The following is a 22,454-nucleotide window of genomic DNA, read 5'->3' as shown; positions in this document are numbered from 1 at the left end:
TGTCCCACACCAGCCTGCGCGGTCTAGCTGTTTGTGCACCCTGCTGATGCACATTAACAGTTCGCCAATCTGCTTTGATCTAGGCCTAGTTCGAAGAGGACTGGGCATTAACAGTTTGTTAGAGCACTTTCATCTAGGGTGACCAAAGAGCAAGTGTGAAAAATTGGGACAGGGGGTGGGGGTAGTAGGAGCCTATATAAGAAAAAGACCCAAAAATCTGGACTTTCCCTATAAAATCGGGACATCTGGTCACCCTACTTTCATCTAGCCCTCTTCGAAACAGGACTAAATCAAAGTGCACTAGCAGACTGTTAATGTACCTCAGCAGAGTGCACACAAACTGTGAGACGGCGGCAGGCTAATGTGGGGTTGGTCACACCCCAGCTTGTGTAGCCACCCCTTAGATAATGCCTTCCCATCCAAATGAAGAGCATGATGAACAGCTCAGGAGGAAATTCAGGCTGTGTTTCCAGAGCAGCTCATGTACATTTTGAGGGTCCTTGGGGAATAAAGCCATTCTCATGTGGAAATTTCATCCAGATCTAACCTTCCAAGCCAACGGCTCAGCTATACTGAGGGAGAGGCTGTCAAGGGAAATAAATCAAGTGCTGCTTTAAATGTGTTTAGCGTTTTGTCTTTTAACCATGTATCGGTGCTGGTTTAAAAAATGCCTCTGTGTGGGGCAACAAAACTTCCATATACATGATCCACCTCATCAGTGGTCAGACAATATTTTAATGTGAGGGGACAATAAAAGGAATTTTTTTTCCAAGTGAGAGAGTTTAATTTCACCTATTAAACCACTTTTTACTTTCAGGTCCGAAGAATGGAAGAAAGTGAGCGACTCAGAGCGTAAGAGCTTGGGACTCACTGTTCAAAATGATGGCGAGTTCTGGTGAGTAAAAATGTCTGTTGCTTGGGAAACCTCTACTGGAGCTGGCTAAATTCAACAGTTATTATTCGTCCCGGTGTTGTACCTCCCTCAAGTATAATTTCTATGAATGCACGAGAATCTGTGATTGTTCTGCAGCTAATGACATTAGATATTAGCTACTGGTGTTTCTTCAGATTCTCAGGGAGTGGGAATGGAAAACTTGTGAAAGGAATAATGGAACAAAATACTTAGGCCTGAATGAGTAGTTACATTTCAGACACCTCAAAGCCATAATCCTTCAATATTTAGGAAAATTCCCTTATTCCTAAATTGATTTGTGCATGGCATGCTATCAAATGGCAGGCACTCTCCCAAACTGCATCTAAAACTGTATCTGCCTGGTACAGTATTTACCTAACAGATTTCCAATTCACCCATCACTGTAGTAGTGAGGTACCTGTAAATAAGGGCGTAATTAACTAATTTTGATCCTAGTTATTGTTTCCCAGGCTTGGGGTGCTGTATTCCAGAGATAATCTCTGGAACCTTGATGAGTCAGCTGGGAGGGGTCACTATCGAAAGACATTCTCCTGTCCCAAGGGTCAGTGTATCACTGCATACTCTTAGCTTTGTCAGAACTGGGAACAAGGGGTTAAATGCAGAGTTTGGTTCTAGGCCTCTTCTATGTCAGGAGAGACCCTAGTCCATGATTACTAGACTGACCTTACTGGATTTTAATCTTCCGGACCATCTGCAACTATGTCAGGTGATACAACTACAGCAATGTTTCCTGGTTAAAACACTCTTTTATAGATGAGACTTAAATGGGTTTTAACTGTGTCACATGCCATAGCACAGTTTAGGGACAGTGTTAAACTGTATTTAAATCCTGAGTACACTCCAGGAGGGACCCACATTGTAACCATGTATCTGAGTACACTCCAGGAGGGACCCACATTGTAACCATGTATTGAGACCAACAGGTTATAACAAGGTCACCTGAAATGGTTGCTTCCGTGTTGTAGATAGAACCTTTGTAGCCAGTACAGAGGTGGCATTCACCCAACGCCAGACATACAGTGCCAGTTCCAGCGCTGTGGTTATAACCGTGTTCTTAGGATCAGATGGGTTACAGTCAAAGATGAGTGATGCCTCAACTTGAGCTTTAGAAGGTGCCATACGGTGTCATGCCACAGATGGGCATGATGATCCTTTTTATGCAGAACCTGAGGCTTTTTTACAAATCATGCCTTGCTTATGTCCCTGGCTCAGGATGACATTTGATGACTGGTGTCAGAACTTCACCGATGTTGATATCTGTCGTATTGTGAACACTTCGTACTTCAGCATCCACAAAACCTGGGAGAAGAAAATGGTGCGTGGGGCGTGGACCAAGCATTCAGAACCACTGAAAAACCGCTCCGGAGGATGTTTCGATTACAGAGCCACCTTCTTACAGAATCCCCAGGTTGGAGTTCATTTACACTGAATCGAGAAGACAATACTTGGGTGTCAATGGTCACTCTTGAACAGGAAACCTGTGCATTTCCATTTAAAAACCACCTGGGAGCACATTGTTTCATAGATTCCGGAACCAGAAGGGATTGTGATCACCTAGTCTGTCCTCCCATAGAATGCAAGCCATGAGCTCCCCCCAAAATAATTCCTAGAGCAGAACTTTTAGACAAACATCTCAGCCAGGTTTAAACATTGTCAGAGATTGTCACAGTATAAAGACTCATCTATGTTTCAATGACCTATGTAATACCTTGCAGAGTATATAGATATTTATTTAAAACTCATTTTTAGCTATATTGAGCCTGGCCCACGTGGTCAAGGCAGGAGGAGATGCCCCTCATGGATGATAATGAAGGGAGATCAGGATGGCCGAGTGGTCTAAGGCGCCAGACTCAAGGCTTAAAGTGCCTTCCTCTCTTGAGGGCTGGGTGTTCTGGTCTCCAAATGGAGGTGTGGGTTCAAATCCCATTTCTGACACACGGGCAGGGAGATAGCTCAGTGGTTTGAGCATTGCCCTGCTAAACCCAGGATTGTGAGCTCAATCCCTGAGGGTGCCATTTAGGGAACTGGGGTAAAAAACTGTCTGGGGATTGGGCCTGCTTTGAGCAGGGGGTTAGACTAGATGACCTTCTGAGGTCCCTTCCAACCCTGATATTCTATGAACCTATTGCCCTGAATCCATGTCCATTCTCCCAACACCTAAAGGAACATTGGTCAAATTTTATGTTGGCACTAATCCATTTTATTAATAGTATTAACCTTGTAGAGACTTTGGCTGAGTGTGATTAAGGAGTATCCCTTTGCACTGATTAGGTTCCTTAAGGATATATAAAACCCCATAATATGCAAATGAGTTGGAAATTTCCCCAGAGTTGACTCTCCAATTGCTACTCACAAGCCTCTCTTTTTCTTGTTCTAGCTGATTGCTCTCAAGCTATCAAAATTAGCTGGTTCCTCGCTCTTCCCCGTGTCATACATCGCCAGCACAGCGCATGCAGAGTCAGATGCAAAACTTCCATTATTGTCAGTGGGAGCTGGGCACTTGGTGCTCCATGTATTACTTTGAAAATTGACCTCTCTGTTGTTGTTTTTTGCAGTGCTCCCCATACTTTCAATTGCAGAGACTGTTTTTGTGCTTCCTTGTCTACATTTAGATGGCTGGTTTCTGTCAGCATTCCTTCTATTTTCTTAGCAGGGCATCAGAGAGCTGCAATCTTCATTGCTCAGACTAGGAATCATCTGTAACTCCCTGTTAGTCCTTGCCTTTAGGTGCCTAGCAGGGAAGAATGGCTTCTCTTCTATCTCTTCCACAAACAGTCTCCCTTGAAAAGGATCAGAGCTCGTGTGAATTTATTCAGCTCACACGGGGGGCAGTTCCTCTTTCTGAGCCTGGATATTTTCTTAGTGTTTATGTAGGTCTACTTTTTAAGTGTTCAGCTACTAAAAAGAAGAGTTCTCAATGTAAGAAGAATGTTATAGATCACATGCAGTGAAAAGAGCTCTTATTAAATCTTGTCTCTAAACTGATACACTCAAAGATTGACAATAGCATTACTGTGAACTCTTTACCTTTACTTAAGGACAAATTAAATTACCTTGTTCCTGTGCCACATACTACAACAGTCTAGAGATCATTTCTGTCCCTTACACACCTGAGGGAATAGTTGAATTCCCTTGACGGGCTCCTCTGAAGCAAATATTTTCACAGAGGGGTTATGAGATATCCACTTCCCTTGCAAAATAAGAGAATTTAAGCATTTTGATAGTCTACTACCCAGGGCTAATTTCTCTTATTGGTTACTTTACTGGCCACTAGGAGAACAAAATTGGAGCCAGAATAGCGGTTCTCACTATTTATCGCTCCTCAGGTAGAGATTCTTGAGCCCCTTCAGTCCTGACTAGAAACAGTTAAATCAGAAAGAAATAATAGGCCGCGAACCTGAGAAGACAGCTTTCCTTTTGCCTCCTCTGCAAGAGATTGACATTGCCTCAAAGTTAAAATGATACTGCCCTAAAGCATGACGGTAAAGAGGAGAAAGAAGGGAAGATGCCTCATTCTACAGGGCAGAGTGACTCAGAAGAATCAGAAATCACCAGAAGGTAGATTAGATGATAACAGCAGAGGCAATCTCAATGTCCACTCTCAAGGAGAACTAGTGAGAAAAACTTTTCAGCAGCATCGAATGGGAGAAAACTAAACATACCATAGATTACTTTACCCTCCATACTGGTCACAGTGTTCCAGCATTCTCTTTAAAACATGAAGCAAGATCAATGTGCTGCACAGTCGGGCCGCATTGCAATTTGATGCTGTTTTTCATTTGCTTCATAATCTGATGCGGGGGGGGGGGGGAAGATCCAGTCTTCCTAATCTTGACATAAATAGCACCATTTCTTTCCCTTGACAATTTTCTACAACTTAGATTTGCCACTTAGTGGCAACAATGTGGAATGAATAGGGAACTTAAAGGTGTCTGAGAAGGGGGAAAGAATTTGGTGTTTGGCCTCGTTTGCTTCTTTGTGGTGTAAAACCATTCTTCGGGTCTTCTTTCGTACACTAGAAATTCTGGTCTTGTCTACCCTATTTCCTCTGAAAGACACTGAATCGCTGGTGAACTAGTAGAATAGTGATACCATCATTAAAAAACAAGTGAAGCATGATTCATTGAGAAGAGGAAGTGCTATTTATACAGGTTGTACAAATATTTTGATTTTTGTTTGATCTTGTTGAAACCTATTCAACTAAAATCCCTTAAACACAGTTGGAATAAAATATCTCTTAGTTAAAAATGCAAACCACCCTCTCAGTCAAGTTCTCCAAGTCTTCCAAATATTTTCAGCAAAACTAGGAAAGACCAAAACGGACATTTCTGAAGTAACTGGGGATCTAGGGGTATGGAACAAAGAACCCTTTTCATGCTTTCGTTATACATCATCAAATAGAACCCATTTGTCATTTTCATGTCACTGGTAAGGAAAATATCTGGAATAAACAGGCCCTACTTGGAGATCCATGTAGAAAAAAAGCAAATGCACAGTCCAGAGTTTGTTGTTTAACGTTATCTCCTTACCCCTTTATATTTTTTAAGATTTTTTTTCTATTGTTTTCAGAGCACATCTGCTGTCATGCCATTTCAATAGCTACTTGGAGACATTCTCTTTTATCATGCACTGAATGAATCACTGACTTCAATATCTCTGATACTATTAGTTTCAAAATCCCTACAATTGTAACTAATTTCCAGCTACAACTTGTCGAGAATTGATCCTGGATGCAGAACCATCATTCCAGGGACAAACCCATTTCTGGGTACCTCTGCAATATGCCATTGTGTACAGTATCACAGAGACGTTGTCCTTAACAGCTGGTTCTCTGTTCTGTGTCTCCCCCTTGCTAGTATGTCTTCGACGTCAAGAAGGTTGAGGACAAAGTGCTGATTTCACTACAGCAACAAGATCAGCGCATTTACAAGAAAGATGGCAAAGGGGACAACTTCCCTATTGGCTTTGAAATATTCAAGGTAGGCCACCATCTTTATTTGGGTTCAGAATCGATCTGGCTGTAGGAAGCCTGCACCTGACTGCAGCTTCATCTCGGCAATGGGTGTTTGGCAGGTCGATGTATAGTTCACAGAGGATCTCTAACTGCCCCCGAGATCTCTCAACAAGATTCTTGCACAGTTACTGCAAATACATAAACAGATACCATGGCCATCACTGGGACCCTTCAGTTTCAAAGCTCAAACCCCTGCCTCTTGAGCTAAAGGAGTAGCAGGATATGGCAAGCCACATGTGGGAGACATGATTGTGTCCGCTCAGCCTCCTCCTGACAGCCTCTACTATTGCACTTATAACGATTGTATAAAACAGTTCTCACAACACTAAAGTTGATGGGGGAGAGCGGAAATTGCAGAACATTTTGAAGTATCTTTCATTCCTCAAATTTTGAAATGAAACAACTTTTTTAGTTTGTTACCAAAAATCATCTAAAATGTTCATGTTTGAAATGTGAAGGTTTTTGGGGGGTGGCTAGTTTTCATAGAATCATAGAATATCAGGGTTGGAAGGGACCTCAGGAGATCATCTAGTCCAACCCCCTGCTCAAGGCAGGACCAATCCCCAACTAAATCATCCCAGCCAGAGTTTGTCAAGCCTGACCTTAAAAACCTCTACGGAGATTCCACCACCTCCCTAGGTAACCCATTCCAGTGCTTCGCCACCCTCCTAGTGAAAAACTTTTTCCTAATATCCAGCCTAAACTTGCCACATTGTAACTTGAGACCATTACTCCTTATTCTGTCATCTGCTACCACTGAGAAGAGTCTAGATCCATCCTCTTTGGAACCCCCTTTCAGGTAGTTGAAAGCAGCTATCAAATCCCCCCTCATTCTTCTCTTCTGCAGACTAAACAATCCCAATTCCCTAAGCCTTTCCTCATAAGTCATGTGCTCCAGGCCCCTAATCTTTTTTGTTGACCTCTGCTGGACTCTTTCCAATTTTTCCACCTCCTTCTTGTAGCGTGGGGCCCAAAACTGGACACAGTACTCCAAATGAGGCCTCACTAATGTCGAATAGAGGGAAATGATCACATCCCTCAATCTGCTGGCAATGCCCCTACTTATACAGCCCAAAATGCCATTAGCCTTCTTGGCAACAAGGGCACACTGTTGGCTCATATGCAGCTTGTCATCCACTGTAACCCTTAGACCCTTTTATGCAGAACTGCTGCCTAGCCATTCGGTCCCTAGTCTGTAGCAGTGCATGGGATTCTTCCCTCCTAAGTGCAGGACTCTGCACTTGTCCTTGTTGAACCTTATCAGATTTCTTTTGGCTCAATCCTCTGATTTGTCTAAGTCCCTCTGTATCCTATCTCTACCTTCCAGCATATCTTTACCACTCCTCCTAGTTTAGTGTCATCTGCAAACTTGCTGAGGGTGCAGTCCACACAGATCTTCCAGATCATTAATGAAGATATTGACCAAAACCAGCCCCAGACCGACCCTTAGAGCACTCCGCTTGATACCGGCTGCCAACTAGACATAGAGCCATTGATCACTACCCATTGAGCCCGACGATCTAGCCAGCTTTCTATCCACCTTATAGTCCATTCATCCAGCCCATATGTCTTTAACTTGCTGGCAAGAATACTGTGGGAGACCGTATCAAAAGCTTTGCTAAAGTCAAGGAATAACACATCCACTGCTTTCCCATCATCCACAGAGCCAGTTATCTCGTCATAGAAGGCAATTAGGATAGTCAGGCATGACTTGCCCTTGATGAATCCATGGTGACTGTTCCTGATCACTTTCCTCTCCTCTAAGTGCTTCAGAATTGATTCTTTGAGGAGCAGCTCCATGATTTTTCCAGGGACTGAGGTGAATCTGACTGGTCTGTAGTTCCCCAGATCCTCCTCCTTCCCTTTTTTAAAGATGGGCACTACAGTAGCCTTTTTCCAGTCTTCTGGGACTTCCCCCAATCACCATGAGTTTTCAAAGATAATGGCCAATGGCTCTGCAGTCACATCCGCCAACTCCTTGAGCACCCTTGGATGCAGCACATCCGGCCCCCTGGACTTGTGGTCATCCAGCTTTTCTAAATAGTCCCGAACCACTTCTTTCTCCACAGAGGGCAGGTCACCTCCTCCCCATACTGTGCTGCCCAGTGCAGCAGTCTGGGAGCTGACCTTGTTCGTGAAGACAGAGGCAAAAAAGCATTGAATACATTAGCTTTTTCCACCTCCTCTGTCACTAGGTTGCCTCCCTTGTTCAGTAAGGGGCCCACACTTTCCTTGACTTTCTTGTTTGCTAACATACCTGAAGAAACTCTTCTTGTTACTCTTAACATCCCTTGCTAGCTACAACTCCAAATGTGATTTGGCCTTCCTGATTTCACTCCTGCATGCCTGAGCAATATTTTTATACTCTTCCCTGGTCATTTGGCCAGTCTCCCACTTCTTGTAAGCCTCTTTTTTTGTGTTTAAGATCAGTAAGGATTTCACTGTTAAGCCAAGCTGGTTGTCTGCCATATTTACTATTCTTTCTACACATTGGGATGGTTTGTTCCTGCAACCTCAATAAGGATTCTTTAAAATTATAGTCAGCTCTGTTTCTCATTTTCCCCTTTGTTTTTCATTTTACCAATCAATGCAACAGAATGAACAGTGTCCAAACATTTGTCTCTTTTCCACGTTTCCTATGGCCACATTGAAAAGTTACAAAAGTTGAGGAAATTTTCAGAAGTTTCAAAGTAGCAAGAAGAAAAATGGGGGAATAAAAAGCAAACTCTGGACATCATTAAGTCTCACTTTCAGGCCAGAAGGGACCAGCATGATCACCTTGTCTGACCTCCTGCACATTGTGGGGTACAGAACCTCACCCACCCATGCCTGTTATAGACCCCTAACCTCTGACGGAGTTACTGAAGTCCTCAAATCATGATTTAAAGATTTCAAGTTACAGAGAATCAACCGCTTACACTAGTTCAAACCTGAAAGTGACCCGTGCCCCATATTCCATAGGAAGATGGAAAATCCCCCTCAGTGACCTGAGAGGAAATTCCTTCCATACTCCAAATGTGGTGATCAGTAAGACCCTGAGCATGAGGGCGAGACTCAGCAGCCAGACACCTGGGAAAGAATTCTCTGTAGTAACTCAGAGCCCTCCTCGTCTAATGTCCCATCACTGGCCACTGGAAACATTTGCTACTAAAAGTCACAGTTCGGCTACATGCCATAGTAGGCAGTCACATCATACCATTCCCTCCATAAATGTATCAAGCTCAGTCTTGAAGCCAGTTAGCTTTTTTGCCCTTACTGCTCCACTTGGAAGGCTATTCCAGTCAGAGGCAAACAGAAAAAGGAAAAAAAGGGGGGGGAAGAGAGAGAGAAAAGGGGAGAGAAACAGGAAAAATGAGAACATTGAAAAACATTAATTTTTCATTTCTGATTTTGTCAAAAAATGAAAATTTTTCCAAAGAAATTCAATTATTTTATTTAGGAAAAAGGGGCAGTTTTTCATTTTAAAAGATCATTTAAAAATTCCAACTATCTGTATGTAACACTAATATCTTCTTTTAAGTGTTGAGTGACATTAGGTTGCTATGAAGTTTGCAAGAAGCTTTCATTAGAGATTGCAATGGTTATGTGTCTGCTTTTCCACTCTTAGATTTTTTCAGTCATTAGAAACATTCCAAGGATGATCACCACTACTATTATGTTGTTAAGTATATTGCTGTAGCATCCCAAAGGCCCAGGCAGGACCCCGTTGAGCCTGGTACTATATAATCATTGTCCCTACCCTAAACAACAGTACACGAGTTGATTGTGCCATAAACAACAAGTTGACATTTACATTCAATGCATATAAATTTGATAATTTCACAGTATCAAAATATATCGAGACGTATAATTAATACATTCTTATGGAACATAGTGTGATTTATCTGTTCTGTATTCTTATCTATTCAATAAACCTAATTCTAGGAAAACAATCTGAATATAGGATAACATTTTCACAAAAATTTCTTCTTTTTTGTCTGTCAAAATTTTGTGTTTTGGAAATATTCGACCAGTCTTACTAACTAATGTGGCTTATTACATTCTGAAGGTTAAAAGCCAAATTCTCTGCTTCATTGAAGTCAAAGAAATTATGCCAGCGGACAATTTAGTGTTACTTTTGCAACTAGAATGGCTGGAGAAATACGTACGTGTTGTAATGATTCTGTAGAAAATGTTGCAGTCCACCAGAAAAGATATTGCTTCAAGGTTGCTATCCAAACATAGATGTCAATCAAACATTTTCTGTATTCAAATTAGAAGTAACAGTAAAGGGCATTCCACACAAAGTGTGTGCAGGTATTCCTGTGTTACAGATTGTACATTTTGAGAGGTTTCAGAGTGGCAGCCGTGTTAGTCTGTATCAGCAAAAAGAACAAGGAGTCCTTGTGGCACCTTAGAGATTAACATATTTATTTGAGCATAAGCTTTCGTGGGCTAGAGCCCACTTCATCGGATGCATGCAGTGGAAAATACAGTAGGAAGATATATATATACACACAGAGAACATGAAACGATGGGTGTTGCCATACCAACTGTAAGAAGAGTAATTAATTAAGGTGAGCTATTATCAGCAGGAGGGAAAAAAAGACTTTTGTAGTGATGATCAGGTTTTGAGAGGCACTTATATGCTCTCATGAAGGGTGCCACAGAAGAACCTCAACGTGCAGTAGAGACATTTGTGTGTGCATGAGTCCCCGGACAAGCCTTCGGTTGCTATTTTCAGAACTCTGCTGCTTTATTATTGCAGGTCTGCCCTTGGACACATGTACTGGCAGCTCTCTCTGCAGCGGGCCCTTTGAAACTAAAGCAGTTTCACTTCGTGTGCACTTGTACGAACATTGTATACGTAGTGCAGGTAGAAAGGCTTTCCCATTCTCCATTTGGGAAAGAGTGCAGCAGTCAGTGCACTGAACTGGGAATCAGACCCTCTAATTCGGCCCCTGATTTTGTTTTGCAAGTCATTTTAGCTCCCTGTGCCTCATTTTCGCCATCTGTGTGATGGGGATAATGATAATGATAAAGCTTTGAGATCCTTGGATTAAAAGCTCTAAATAAGGCTCAATTATTATTAATATGATAAAATATTTATCTTTAAAAAATGTGGCCCATTTTGGTTGGTGATATTTGTGGGTGAAGGATGATGTCAGCCAACTCCTTTGGCACTAAATCCATTTTAAACCAGATTGTAATGTATAATAATGCCCAGGATCTGCCTAAATGTACTGTAGGGCTGGCTAGGGAACCCAACCTTTGATTTTCCTGCTCACGTGACAGCACATCATTGTGTATTCATTCACGTCTCATCACTGGAAACCAGAACCAAACAATGCAGCAAGAAAGACTGTGAGTGAGAAATAAACATGCGAGATCTTGTGATGTGTAACTGTAGGTGGAGCTTAACAGAGACTATCGGATACACAAGCTGCAAATACAAGAAAGAGTGGCAACCTCTATGTATGTCAATACACGCACTGTGTTCCTGAGGAAGCTCCTTGCACGGGGTCGCTATGTTCTTATCCCAACAACACACTATCCTGGTATCGTCACTGCATTTATCCTGAGGCTCTTTACAGATGTGCCATCAAAACTCAGGTACTTGCTACTTTACAACAGTAAAAAGGTTACTCCCACTGACTCCAGTTTCCCTTTCCCTGATGTGGTTAACCCTCCAAAGACCATTGGGTCATGGAAGGTGACTCTGTGACTCATTGAAGTTCATCCACGTGAATCTTTGCTCTTATAAATGAAGGTTGGTTTTTCAGTGCTTCGAAGCTAGATACAGCCAGAATTAGGAATATAAACAAAAGTGATGTGATTTTTTTCAGACATGCTAAACACTCTCAGCCACATTAGCTTCACTGGGAGTTGTGGACACTCAGAATCTCTGAAAATGGGGTCATTTTTAGTTGTCACTGTTGAGGGCAATGGTTCTAGCCACCACCTCTCTTGAGTGGAACATGCCTCTTGTTCCCTTCTGACCAGGGTATTTCCAAGCTGTACAGTCCCTGACCATACTGGGGTAGCCTAGCAAGACACTGCCTAAGTAGACCTGCTAACTGTCTCCTCAGAGACTAATAACCGAGTAGTTACCCACTGTTATAAGGTATTACACAGCTCTTCCTATGAAAGCCCATTTTATTCCTAAGGTAAAAGCATTACAGAAAAAACATATTAGAAACAGTAAAAGAACCTATATGCATTCTGATGAACTTCCTAGAGATCACCCCAAGCTTAACATGGGCTCTGGCAGGGGCAGTCCTTCAAAACCGCACTCAAGTGCTTTCCTTGTGGATTCAAGATCACCCCAGGTTCTGCTCAGAGCCTGTGAACATGTTTAGTCCACCCTTTATGCAGTGCAGGGGGTCATTGATCTAGAGTTTCCAGGAGCAAGTAAATAGCAGACAATTGGTTTCTCTCCCCAGGGCGTAGCGTCAAAAGGATGGTTCCGAAGTGGGTCAGTTGCATTCCCCTTGCCCCCAGGTATTTCCTAGGAAATCCACTTTGCATGCATTGTTCCAAAAAGTCCTTTGAGGTTTCTTATAACTCCCAGTGATTGCATTAATCCTATCTTCCTGCTTAAGAAGTTCCATACAATAGTACATAAACATTTGCATTTTTAGTACAGTGGACCTGAAAGGTATTAAACCTAATTCAATAATGTTTAACTTAATTCAGTAAAGTTTGTCTTATGTCCAAAAGTTTGTCCAGGACATTGTCAGTCTGTCACAGTAGGCGCTAAAGTTTGGGGAACTTTTGCACCTGGGTCCAACTTTTATAGTCACCTTCCATTCTGCAGGTGCAATTTTGTGGGCACTAATATTTGCAAGTGCAGTTGATAACATTTACTTGTCTTGCAATCTAGGTCACAAACCAGGCAGTTGGATGTGCCAATGACATCAAATTTTACACCTGCAAAATAGGATACTGAGTTGAGGTCCCTGTCAGAAGTCAGCCTTGGAAACCGATCTTAAGATATGTACGTTTCAGAAAGCTCATAGAATTGGGACTGCACAGTGGGCAGCTGCAATGCAAACTTCCTCCACAATGGCCTGATCTGGAGGGGATCACCTGTAGAGATGATAGGATAATTGTCTCCTCACAGCCCATTCAATCTTTGACCTCTTTACTGTGACATTTTCAACATGAGTACCCATTTGTGCTGTTGGGGGAGAGGTTTATTTTGATCTCCACACTCTCACATCACAGGCCACTGCACAGATGACAATAACATCTTATAAATTGCTATGTTGGTGTGGATTTTAATCTGGGTATGTACTAATGGAAAGACCCGTGACACCATTACCACTCTCTTCAGCCATGCTATCTCCCAAACACATGCTCACTAATGTCAGCTAAACCAGTGTTTCTCAAACTGGGGCCGCCGTTTGTGTAGGGAAAGCTCCTGGTGGGCTGGGCTGGTTTGTTTACCTGCCCCGTCCGCAGGTCCAGCCTATCTGTCCGCAGTTCACTGCTCCAGGCCAATGGGAGCTGCTGGAAGCGGCGGCCAGTACGTCCCTTGGCCCATGTTGCTTCCAGCAGCTCTCATTGGCCTGGAGGGTCAAACTGCGGCAGTGGGAACCGTGATCGGCCAGACCTGCGGACGGGGCAGGTAAACAAACTGGCCCGGCCTGCCAGTGGCTTTCCCTACACAAGTGGCGGCCCCAGTTTGAGAAACACTGAGCTGAACAGTGAACCTTTTCATTTATTGGGTCTTATTCTTCTCTCTTTCACATAAGTATAATACAGTCAGGAGACTAGCCTGCAGCAGAACCAGTCTGCTGGCAACCTGATGAGTGCAGCTGGCCCTGATAGACGCTGTCTGATTGACTGAGCCACCTGACAGGTTAAAGGAGTCAGCTGGCTTCTACTTAAACTCAGTAGCAATAGCATTCTAGTGGCTGCTCAATGCATCCCTAGCCTGCAGCTGTGCTTGGTCCAGGTCTTGCCTCTGCTTCTCTCTAGTCTTGCTCTATCCCCAGCCTTTAACTGCTCCTTCTCCAGCTTCTTTCTGACTCCCTGCTCAGACCCTTGGTTCTGCCTTCTGACTGCAACTCCTGTTAACCCTTCCATTGAGGCTTTGCTCTCTGACTCTCAGCTCTGATCTTCCACCCCATGTTCTGACTGCAATGCCAGTTAACGCTTCAGCTGTGACCCTTGGCTTTGCTCCTCAACTTGCCCCATCTAGGTTCAGCTCTAACTGATAGGCTAGATTCTTGCTCCAACCACTACACCAGAACACCCATGAGAGGGTCACTGACAAAATCTGAAATAACTCAGTTGAAAGCAATGGACATATGCAGGGTAAAACTGGTGCAAAATTAAGATTAGGCCCATTATGTTTTTGTGTTGATATTAATATTGATGAATTTTTTAGTGCTTTTTTTCTCCACATGTAGTTGTCATATGAGAGATTATGCCGTTTTTATTTACTTAAATATAGACATTCCTGTAACAGAAACCAGTGGAATTTTGACCTTTCTGGAACATCAGACTTGTAGTTCTTCACCTGTTTATTACCAGTGAAGTTCCCTATTTTGTTGCTTGACCTTCCTCACCGAAGATTTATAAATCTGTTTGAATTGCTTAATCTTGATCTTTCAGGGAGCTGAAGCTAGATAAACCTAAACAGACATGCTGGAGCATTCTGTGTGGTTACCCTCGCATGATCACCGAAATTAAAATTCACTCCGCAGAAAGTCTACAGAGGCAAGACAGATCAGGTGGTAAGTGCAAAGAAAGACTCTGGAGAAGTGGGAATTGCTTGCTATTTCCTCTGAGGCCATGCTCATTTGAGATGCAAATTGTTCACTTCATTAGAATAATTTGTGACTTTTAAGCCTTAGCTGTTTGTGTCTGGAGAGGCAGGGAGTATCATTTAGGGAGCACTGTGATATCGGAGCAGGCTTTCGAAAGGAGAGCTGGGGTTAAGGAGGCATCAAAAAGCGACAAGAGCTATGAGTTAAACATGCTGGCCCAGATGATGAATAATGGGCAGTCAATTTTGATGAGCATGTAGTGGGGATTATTCAGAAATTCATAGCAATCATTTCCTCTTTGGGGTTACTTATTGTGAAAATTGAAAATTGCCAGTGAGTCAGCTGGATGGAACTCCCTGTAATGAGGGCCATCATGCTATATACATCTAACCACATTTCATCCAAGGACTTAAAAGTACTTTACACTTCATAGATTCATAGAGCTGAAGGCCAGGAGGGACCACTAGATCATTTAGTTTGACCCCCTGTTCATAGGCCCTTACATTTCACCCATTTACCCCTGCAGTGAGTTCAATAACAGAATATATCTTCCAGAAGAGCATCCAGTCTTGATTTGAAGAGAGGGAGAATCCACCATTTCCTTGGTAGCTTGTTTCAGTGATTACTCACCTTCACTTATTTCCAATCTGAATTTGTCAGGCTTCAGCTTCCAGCCATTGGTTCTTGTTCTGCCTTTCCCTGCTAGATTTGAGCCCTGTAGTATCCAGTATTTTCTCCCCAAGGAGGTGCTTACACACTGTAATCAAGTCGCCTCTCAATCTCCTTTTGATAAATTAAACAGATTGAGTCTCTCCAGCCCTCAAATCATTTTTGCAGTTCTTTTCTGCACCGTCAATTTTTTTAATATCCATGTGCACCCCGGAACTCTATACAGTATTCCAATATCTGTCTTGCCAATTACAACTTAACCACTGTGAGGTAATTTCTGTTCTATTACAACTGTTTGGGGCTTGGTAAATCGAGCAGAGAGGTTAAGTGACTTGTACAGCACCGGTTATGTGTCAGTGTTTATCAAAGAGAAAAGCTGTCTTGAAACGGAGAGGCCAGAACCTCTCTGGTGCCTGCCACTGACAGCTCATTAAGACTTGCCTCATCACTGTCCTTCACTCTCTGGCTTTTACATCCTCTCTCTGTCTGCCACAGTCACATTATTATGCCTTCCAATGACCAAAAGGGATAGTCATGGGCAGAGACAACTGGCAGAGAGTAGTTGGTTAAGATAAAGCAAGAGGGGGAACAAAGACAGTCTGGGTGAACCTGGAACAAGAAACAAGTAAGACTTCAGAAACAACGGCTTCCCTGATGTGTTTGCTACAAAGAGAGCTTCAGATTTGGTTGGCTTGAAATCTGGAGCCGAGTTCCTGTAACTCCTTATAATGGAGAAGTAATTATAGTGAGACCTGTGGATGAACTTCTTAAGAAACAGTTACTAAGAATCTCCAAACTGTTGGATAGAATGCTGTTCCAGTTCCCAAATAGTAACCCGTATCAGTATTCCTCTGAGTGGCTGACTGCAGTCTTCGCTGTACAGATCATTTTTGCTAAATGCAGTTGTCTTTTCAGGGGATGGGAAGGAGGGGATGGAGGAAATTGCTTCAGTTCATTTTTCTTGGCAGTTTTCTTTCAGGGCTGCAATCCTGTTTTATGTGATTAGACTTCCGATGTGCAAGTAATATGGCTCCACATTCTTGGAGACAGCAGATGGATGAATGAGACCAGGGGTGAAAGTAAAATTTCTCTTTTACCGGTATGGGGGGGAATGGGGTAGCTTTGCCTCCCCAGAAGAGGCAGGGCCTTGGGTGGAAGGGGTGGGGCTGGGAGGGGGGTCAGTGTCCCCCAGCCAGCCCATCCATGCCACCCCGGGCCCTTTTAAATCACTGGCCCCAGGGTAGCTGCTGTTCCTTTTGCCCTCTCCCTGTTAGCGGTCTGCGGGGGCAAAGGGGGCAGGGACGTTAAAGCACTGCCACGGCAGTGCTTTAAGCAGAGTCCTTTTGCCGTGGCAACGCTTTAATATCCCTGCCCCTTTTACGCCCCCCCCGCCTCCCTGTTGGCAGCCCTGCCAATAGGAACCCAGCAGAGCAGCTGACGGGGGAGGGTGGGGAGCAAAAGAAGCAGCATTTTAAGCAGGGTTCTTTAAAGCATTGCTGAGGCAGCACTTTAAACTCAGCGGTATGGGCCAGTATTGGCGGCCGCTTTTTACCAGTACTCCGTACAGGCCCGTATCGCCCTACTTTCACCCCTGGATGAGACCAAAGGGAGAGAGACCGGCAGAGGAGGGGTTTCAAGAGAGGCAGGGCATTCTTGCTCTTCCCCTCAAAAATGACACTTCAGTTTTTAGACTTTTTTTCTTAATCTTTTAAAATTCCATAAGCATTTTCCTACCACATGCCTGGCAGGAAAACAATCAGGAGAGAGAATTGGGTTCTATCATTTCACAATCCCTAGCACTCTTGCAGTGCTGACAAGATCACTAAAACAAACTTCCACTGCTGCTAAAAAGCTGGCTTCAGCTCAGAAGTGAAATGGGATTTGTCAAGCTGTGATACTGTCTATACTTTACAATGGGGACTTGCAGCCAGTGATTAATAGAAATGCCTACAAGATGGTTTCAAATACCTTCAGAGCCAGTTTCTGCCATCCTTACATGCAGCTCTCGCTGTGACACTGTCCATAGCTGATACCCCAGCCTAGTATTGCTAATGTGCTTTGAGGAGCTGTGCTAAGACGCAGTGATATTACACTGGGGACCAGCTCCCAGTCATCTCAAAGCACTGGGAAAGGACGATGTGGGTCTCAGTGAGAGCTTTCCCATGGGAGTGCCCTGTGGGATTCCAAGTCCCTTGCACAAGTATCAAAATACCAGGCTTACCCAGTGGCCCCTGAGTTCTCCTAAGTCAAAACCCACTTGAAAGCCATGACCCACTCCAGCCTCCTGTCTAATCAAAACAGCGGAGCATGGAAGGAGTCTGTCAGCAAACCCAGTCAGGACTGATGAGTGAGGGTTTTCCCTCGTGTTAGGTACATTCAGTATGTTTGCTCGGAAGGAAAATAAGTGCAACATGAAGAGGTGCTCAGAGAAAGCCTGTTGTGCCCAAAGCACTAGACACATTGTCTAAGGTTAATTCAGTCTCACATAGCGATTAGCTTCCTGGTGGCAAGCTCATTGAGACCTTGCCTTACAAGAAGAGCCTCTTGATTGCTTTCACCCCATCAACATTTTGTATGTGTAAATGTGAATGTTTGCTGACTCCGAATGTGAGCTCCTCATTCTTCCCACATCTGTCCACTCCTACTTCTAAACCTAACTTCCTCCTTTCTTGCCCTTAGCTTCCATCGTCCATCAGCTACGCTGTCTGTTGTGGAACTGCCAGGATCAGTTCTGTATAAGGCATCTCTCCCATCCCTTGTGGTAGAGAAGAGACAGGACTTTGTGGTAATATAATTGGGAATTTATTTATTTTTTTTAGCCTTTTGGACACAGACAGGATCCTGTAGTTCTTTCCAGCTCACTGAATTGCTGACTCGGTCTCTGCTGTAATGTTATCACATTGGATATCTGTAAATTGTGACCTGGGATAAGCAGTCAAGTAAGAGGCTGGTTACCACACAATAGTATCCTATACAGAGGGGCCTGAACTGGAATGTCTGATTTGAAGAGCCTTGAATCTGGTGGAAGTTTAGATTTGGATACACAATTCACCACTTAAAGCCTATCTGTAATATCTGAAAGAGCCATTCTGTGGACATATATCTGACCAAACTACTCAAAAATTGGAGCTGAAGAGACCTCTGTCCATGGCAAACACATGCTGCAGCATGGCTCTTGTTCTGGTTATTGTGACAATGTTGCTTCCTGCCACCATAACGTTGTTTAGTTGGTTTGTTTTTAAAATACTTGCTCTGAAGGCGCCGCTTGCTGCTACTGTAGATGACCTGTCCTGGCCAATTAATAGATTGTTTGTTTGCTGTTGACAAGGTTAAGCTATGAGTCTGGTCGCTCAGATGTCAGAGACACATTAGCATATTTTCCGCTTTTCTTGAAAGTATCCAGTTTTGAGTGAACACATTCTGAGCTTTAGCCAATTACCATTAAGCCAATTATGGCGGTAGACTTGCAAGGGGATGAAGAAGGGATGTTTGCTTTGGCTTTTCTTACTTCCTTCCAAGTCTATTTTAAGATCATCACAGCTACTGTCTGTCATAGTCTTTTCATCACAGCTAATCTCTAAAACCAAATAGCCCTTCACCAAGTTTTCTAAAATATTGCCCCTGTAACTTCATGTTGGATTCCTATGTTTAATTCTTTTAACTGCTCCCTCTCTTTCCACGTGGTATTTTAATACTTGTCACTAATGGCTGTTTGATAAGCAGGAAAAGTGAGGGCGCAGGAAATACCTTGTAAACATCCTGTGAGGGGGGAGAGAAAACCCAGAGCCAGCTTGAAAACTTGCAGTTCCTGCCCAATTTCTAATACTACTATAAGCACCCTCCTCTATTATTTATTTTGGAGTAGTGCCTAGCCCTCACGCTTATAGACCAGGGCCTGACTACGCTAGGTGCTGTACAAACAGAGAACCAAACAATGGTCCCTGCTGAAAACTGCTTACAATCCAAGTAACTATAATCTTCAGGACACTTCATTAGTTTAATAACAAACTGCCATGTCTCGATGTCTTTGGTCAGTTTTTATTCAGTCGAGGGGTTTTGCTGAATAAGGACTTGAGTACAGGCTCAGTAAGGACCTCAAGATCTGAATTGCAGAACACTTTTTCCAAATAATCTTGAAAGCCTTTGCCTTGTACCAGGGCCGGCTCTAGCAATTTCGCCGCCCCAAGCACGGCGGCACGCCGCGGGGGGCGCTCTGCCGCTCGCCGGTCCCGAGGCTCTGGTGGACCTGCCGCAGGCGTTCCTGCGGAGGGTCTGATGGTCCCGCAGCTCTGGTGGAGCTGCCGCAGGCGTGTCTGCGGGAGGTCCACCGGAGCCGCCTGCCGCCCTCCCAGCAACCGGCAGAGCGCCCCCCGCAGCGTGCCGCCCCAAGCACGCGCTTGGCGTGCTGTGGCCTGGAGCCGGCCCTGCCTTGTACAATAGCAACTTATTGTGAATGTTCTTGTCTAGAGTCAGTTATCCATAAAGCAATGGGCTGCCTGCACCATCAGGCTAACTCTGATCAGATCTCATTGTGGCTTAGTAAAGTTGTCATCTAGATCACTACTTTTCTTGGGGCTATGTTCTTACTAGCTTTTGGCTCTCGCTCATGATTTTGGCTTTGTTTTTGTCCCTGTGTTATCCTTTCCTTAAATTACCATGTCCCCTCTGTCTCACGGCCATGGGACTGTGATAGAGCTGCTGTCCTGGTGTCACGTTGAGAACTGAACTTGCAGACTAGCGAGCTTGGTTCTTTACCACCTGGCACCTGTGTAGTTACTGATTCCTGTACAACGTGGGTATGAAATGCTGCTGTTCTGATTCAGTAGCTGTTACGCCTCGCTTTGCACAAATAGCTGGGCAATAGCGAATCAAGCCCTTCAAAACCACTGAGAAAAACTTTTGTCTTGTCTCAGATCTTTAGGCATCACATCTCTTTTGAGCCATGTTTCTTCTAAAGATTGTACCATGTTTCTTACAGTAACTGAAAGTTCAGCATTCCAGCCAGGAAAGAATGAATGAATGAATGAATCTAGCTATCTCTCTTTCTTTCTACCAACTCCTGAGCAGGTTTAATTAAATTTATTAAAATGTTAGCCTTTTTATTTCTTTTGATCAATTAAATCATCTGGGTTAACAGCTCTCTGCTGCAATACAGATATGCCCGTTAACTGTGAGAATTCTGTGTACTCTCCCTTCTGTCGCTTCTCTGTGCCTGTCGCTTGCCACATTGCTATTAACAATCTGCTCTAGCGTTGTGCTTTGCTATTTGCCTAAGGCCACAGTAGTTGACACCATTTTGTGAAAAGACCCCATTTTATTCAGAACAGTTTTCAAAATGTTTTTGACTCAGAGTGGGCTCTGGTGTTACTTGTAACAGACCGTAAGCATGTGTCTCAAAGGCTAAATCAACACACTCAATGACACAGAAATAATAGTCTACCAAAAAAGCCCAATAAATTGCTACCTGCTGCAGTAATCTGTAAGTGCTATGTGTTGTCAGGGCAACAGTCCTATTCTATGGGTAGCCAGAGTACAGAATATGGGCAAGTCTGTTCCTTTCTCTTAAATATCAATGGTTCTTGCTCTTTCAGAAGCACTTAGCTGTTAGCTTGTTTGTTTGTGTGAGATGTTGGTGTCTGTCCTTGTGACCAAGTAGACACACTTGAGAGAAATAATATGTAATATCAGTTATTAAAGAACTACAGTCACTTTAAATTTCGTGGCTACAAGGAAGTTACACCTGGTTCTTTGTCCAAAAACCGCAAACAACCTCTTTTGGAGCAGAGAACTGTCAATATGCAAATGGATGTTATTCCAATTGAGAGATCATCTAGTAATGAAATTCTGCTGCATGTTGAAAAATTATATTTACATTAATATTATATATTTAATATAAAAGTAGAAACAAAAAGAATTGAAACAGTGATGCCAAAATAAATGTTTTTACCTTATCAAAACCAAATGTTTTGAAATTATTAAAATAAAATGAGAATCTAAATGATTTGTTAGGACACTTCCTTGTAGACAATGGTGTCATAAATGAACATGTTCCTGTGAAATGTTCCAGTTTGACAACCCTGCATTTTCTGATGGGGAAACTGTTCTGTAGAAAAATTCTTGACCAGCTCTGGTCCTAATACCAAAGAGGGTGTAGGTCAGCTCTTTCCAACTTGGATGTTTAACATTAGACTTCTAACTTTGTGTGTAGAGACCTACATGAAAATGATTTGGGGGATTTTGAGGGCTGGTTTTCATTGTCTTTGGTGGGAATTAGCACCTCTTGACTATCTATTTTGGTGCTTTCATATAGAGTTTGATGGCTACTTTTATACACATAAACTTTGTGCCTTAATATCTAGAGAGGTACTGAGGGGCCTCACACTTTTACTTTAAAAACGGTCTGGTGTGTAAGTCGGGAGGAAGCTAGAGAGGGAGAGTTTGTCAAACAGACCATGGTGTGGGGAGGAGGGAAGAAATGAAAGGTGAAGGCAGTATGGTCTAGTGGCTAGAGCTCTGGACTAGGACTCAGGAGCTTGGGTTCTATCCACTGCTCTGCTTGGTGTCAGTGGGTGAGTTGCTTCCCCCCTCTGCACCTCATTTCCCTATTGTTAAAGTGGAGTTAATGCTAATGATCTCCTTTGTAAAGCACTTTGAGGTCTACTATCAGCACTATATAAGAGCTAGGGGGTATTGTTAAGAGATCAAGCATTGGATTTTGGAAACACAAATGACCTTTAATAATGTGAGAATTGTACTTGCTTGTTTTAATGCATCTCTAACTACAAGGCTGTATCCCCTCTCGCGAGGCTGTTACCCAGACCTCAGATTAGCCCTGATCTTATGCAGCTTACCTTTGATTTACTTTGAGCTTCCCTAGGATTTCTCATGATAACCAGGCTCTTACGTTCATTTTGCAGTTACTATGTTAACCAAAGTGAGATTAAAAAATGATCTTCTGATCTCTGGCAAAAGGCAAAGGGGGAGGGACTTTTCCTGGACATTCAGAGATACGGGGCAGAAGGGTGGTTCTTCCTAAAATATGTTGGCAGGATGCTAGTTGAAGAGAAGCATGACCATGGCA

General features: G+C 43.3%; 1 protein-coding gene and 1 non-coding gene across 4 annotated transcripts in view; both read left to right on the top strand.

Moving 5' to 3' along the window:
- The window catches only part of CAPN6 (calpain 6), an 80,891-nt gene that overhangs the window by 53,461 nt on the left and 4,976 nt on the right, over positions 1–22,454 (top strand). For all 3 annotated transcript variants that reach the window (XM_050963756.1, XM_050963757.1, XM_050963758.1), the window contains exons 7-11: positions 818–895; positions 2,147–2,342; positions 5,791–5,913; positions 11,338–11,540; positions 14,550–14,671. In XM_050963756.1, coding sequence (XP_050819713.1) covers positions 818–895; positions 2,147–2,342; positions 5,791–5,913; positions 11,338–11,540; positions 14,550–14,671 — 722 coding nt within the window. The remainder of the gene's footprint in view (positions 1–817; positions 896–2,146; positions 2,343–5,790; positions 5,914–11,337; positions 11,541–14,549; positions 14,672–22,454) is intronic.
- Positions 2,752–2,869, top strand: TRNAL-CAA (transfer RNA leucine (anticodon CAA)). Its single transcript has 2 exons — positions 2,752–2,789; positions 2,824–2,869. It is a non-coding gene; the product is annotated as a tRNA-Leu (tRNA).

The sequence above is a fragment of the Gopherus flavomarginatus genome, chromosome 8 (genome assembly GCF_025201925.1).
Source record: "Gopherus flavomarginatus isolate rGopFla2 chromosome 8, rGopFla2.mat.asm, whole genome shotgun sequence".
Classification (NCBI taxonomy): domain Eukaryota; kingdom Metazoa; phylum Chordata; order Testudines; family Testudinidae; genus Gopherus; species Gopherus flavomarginatus.
The sequence above is the reverse complement of the archived record's forward strand: the minus strand, read 5'-3'. Positions and strand labels throughout refer to the sequence as shown.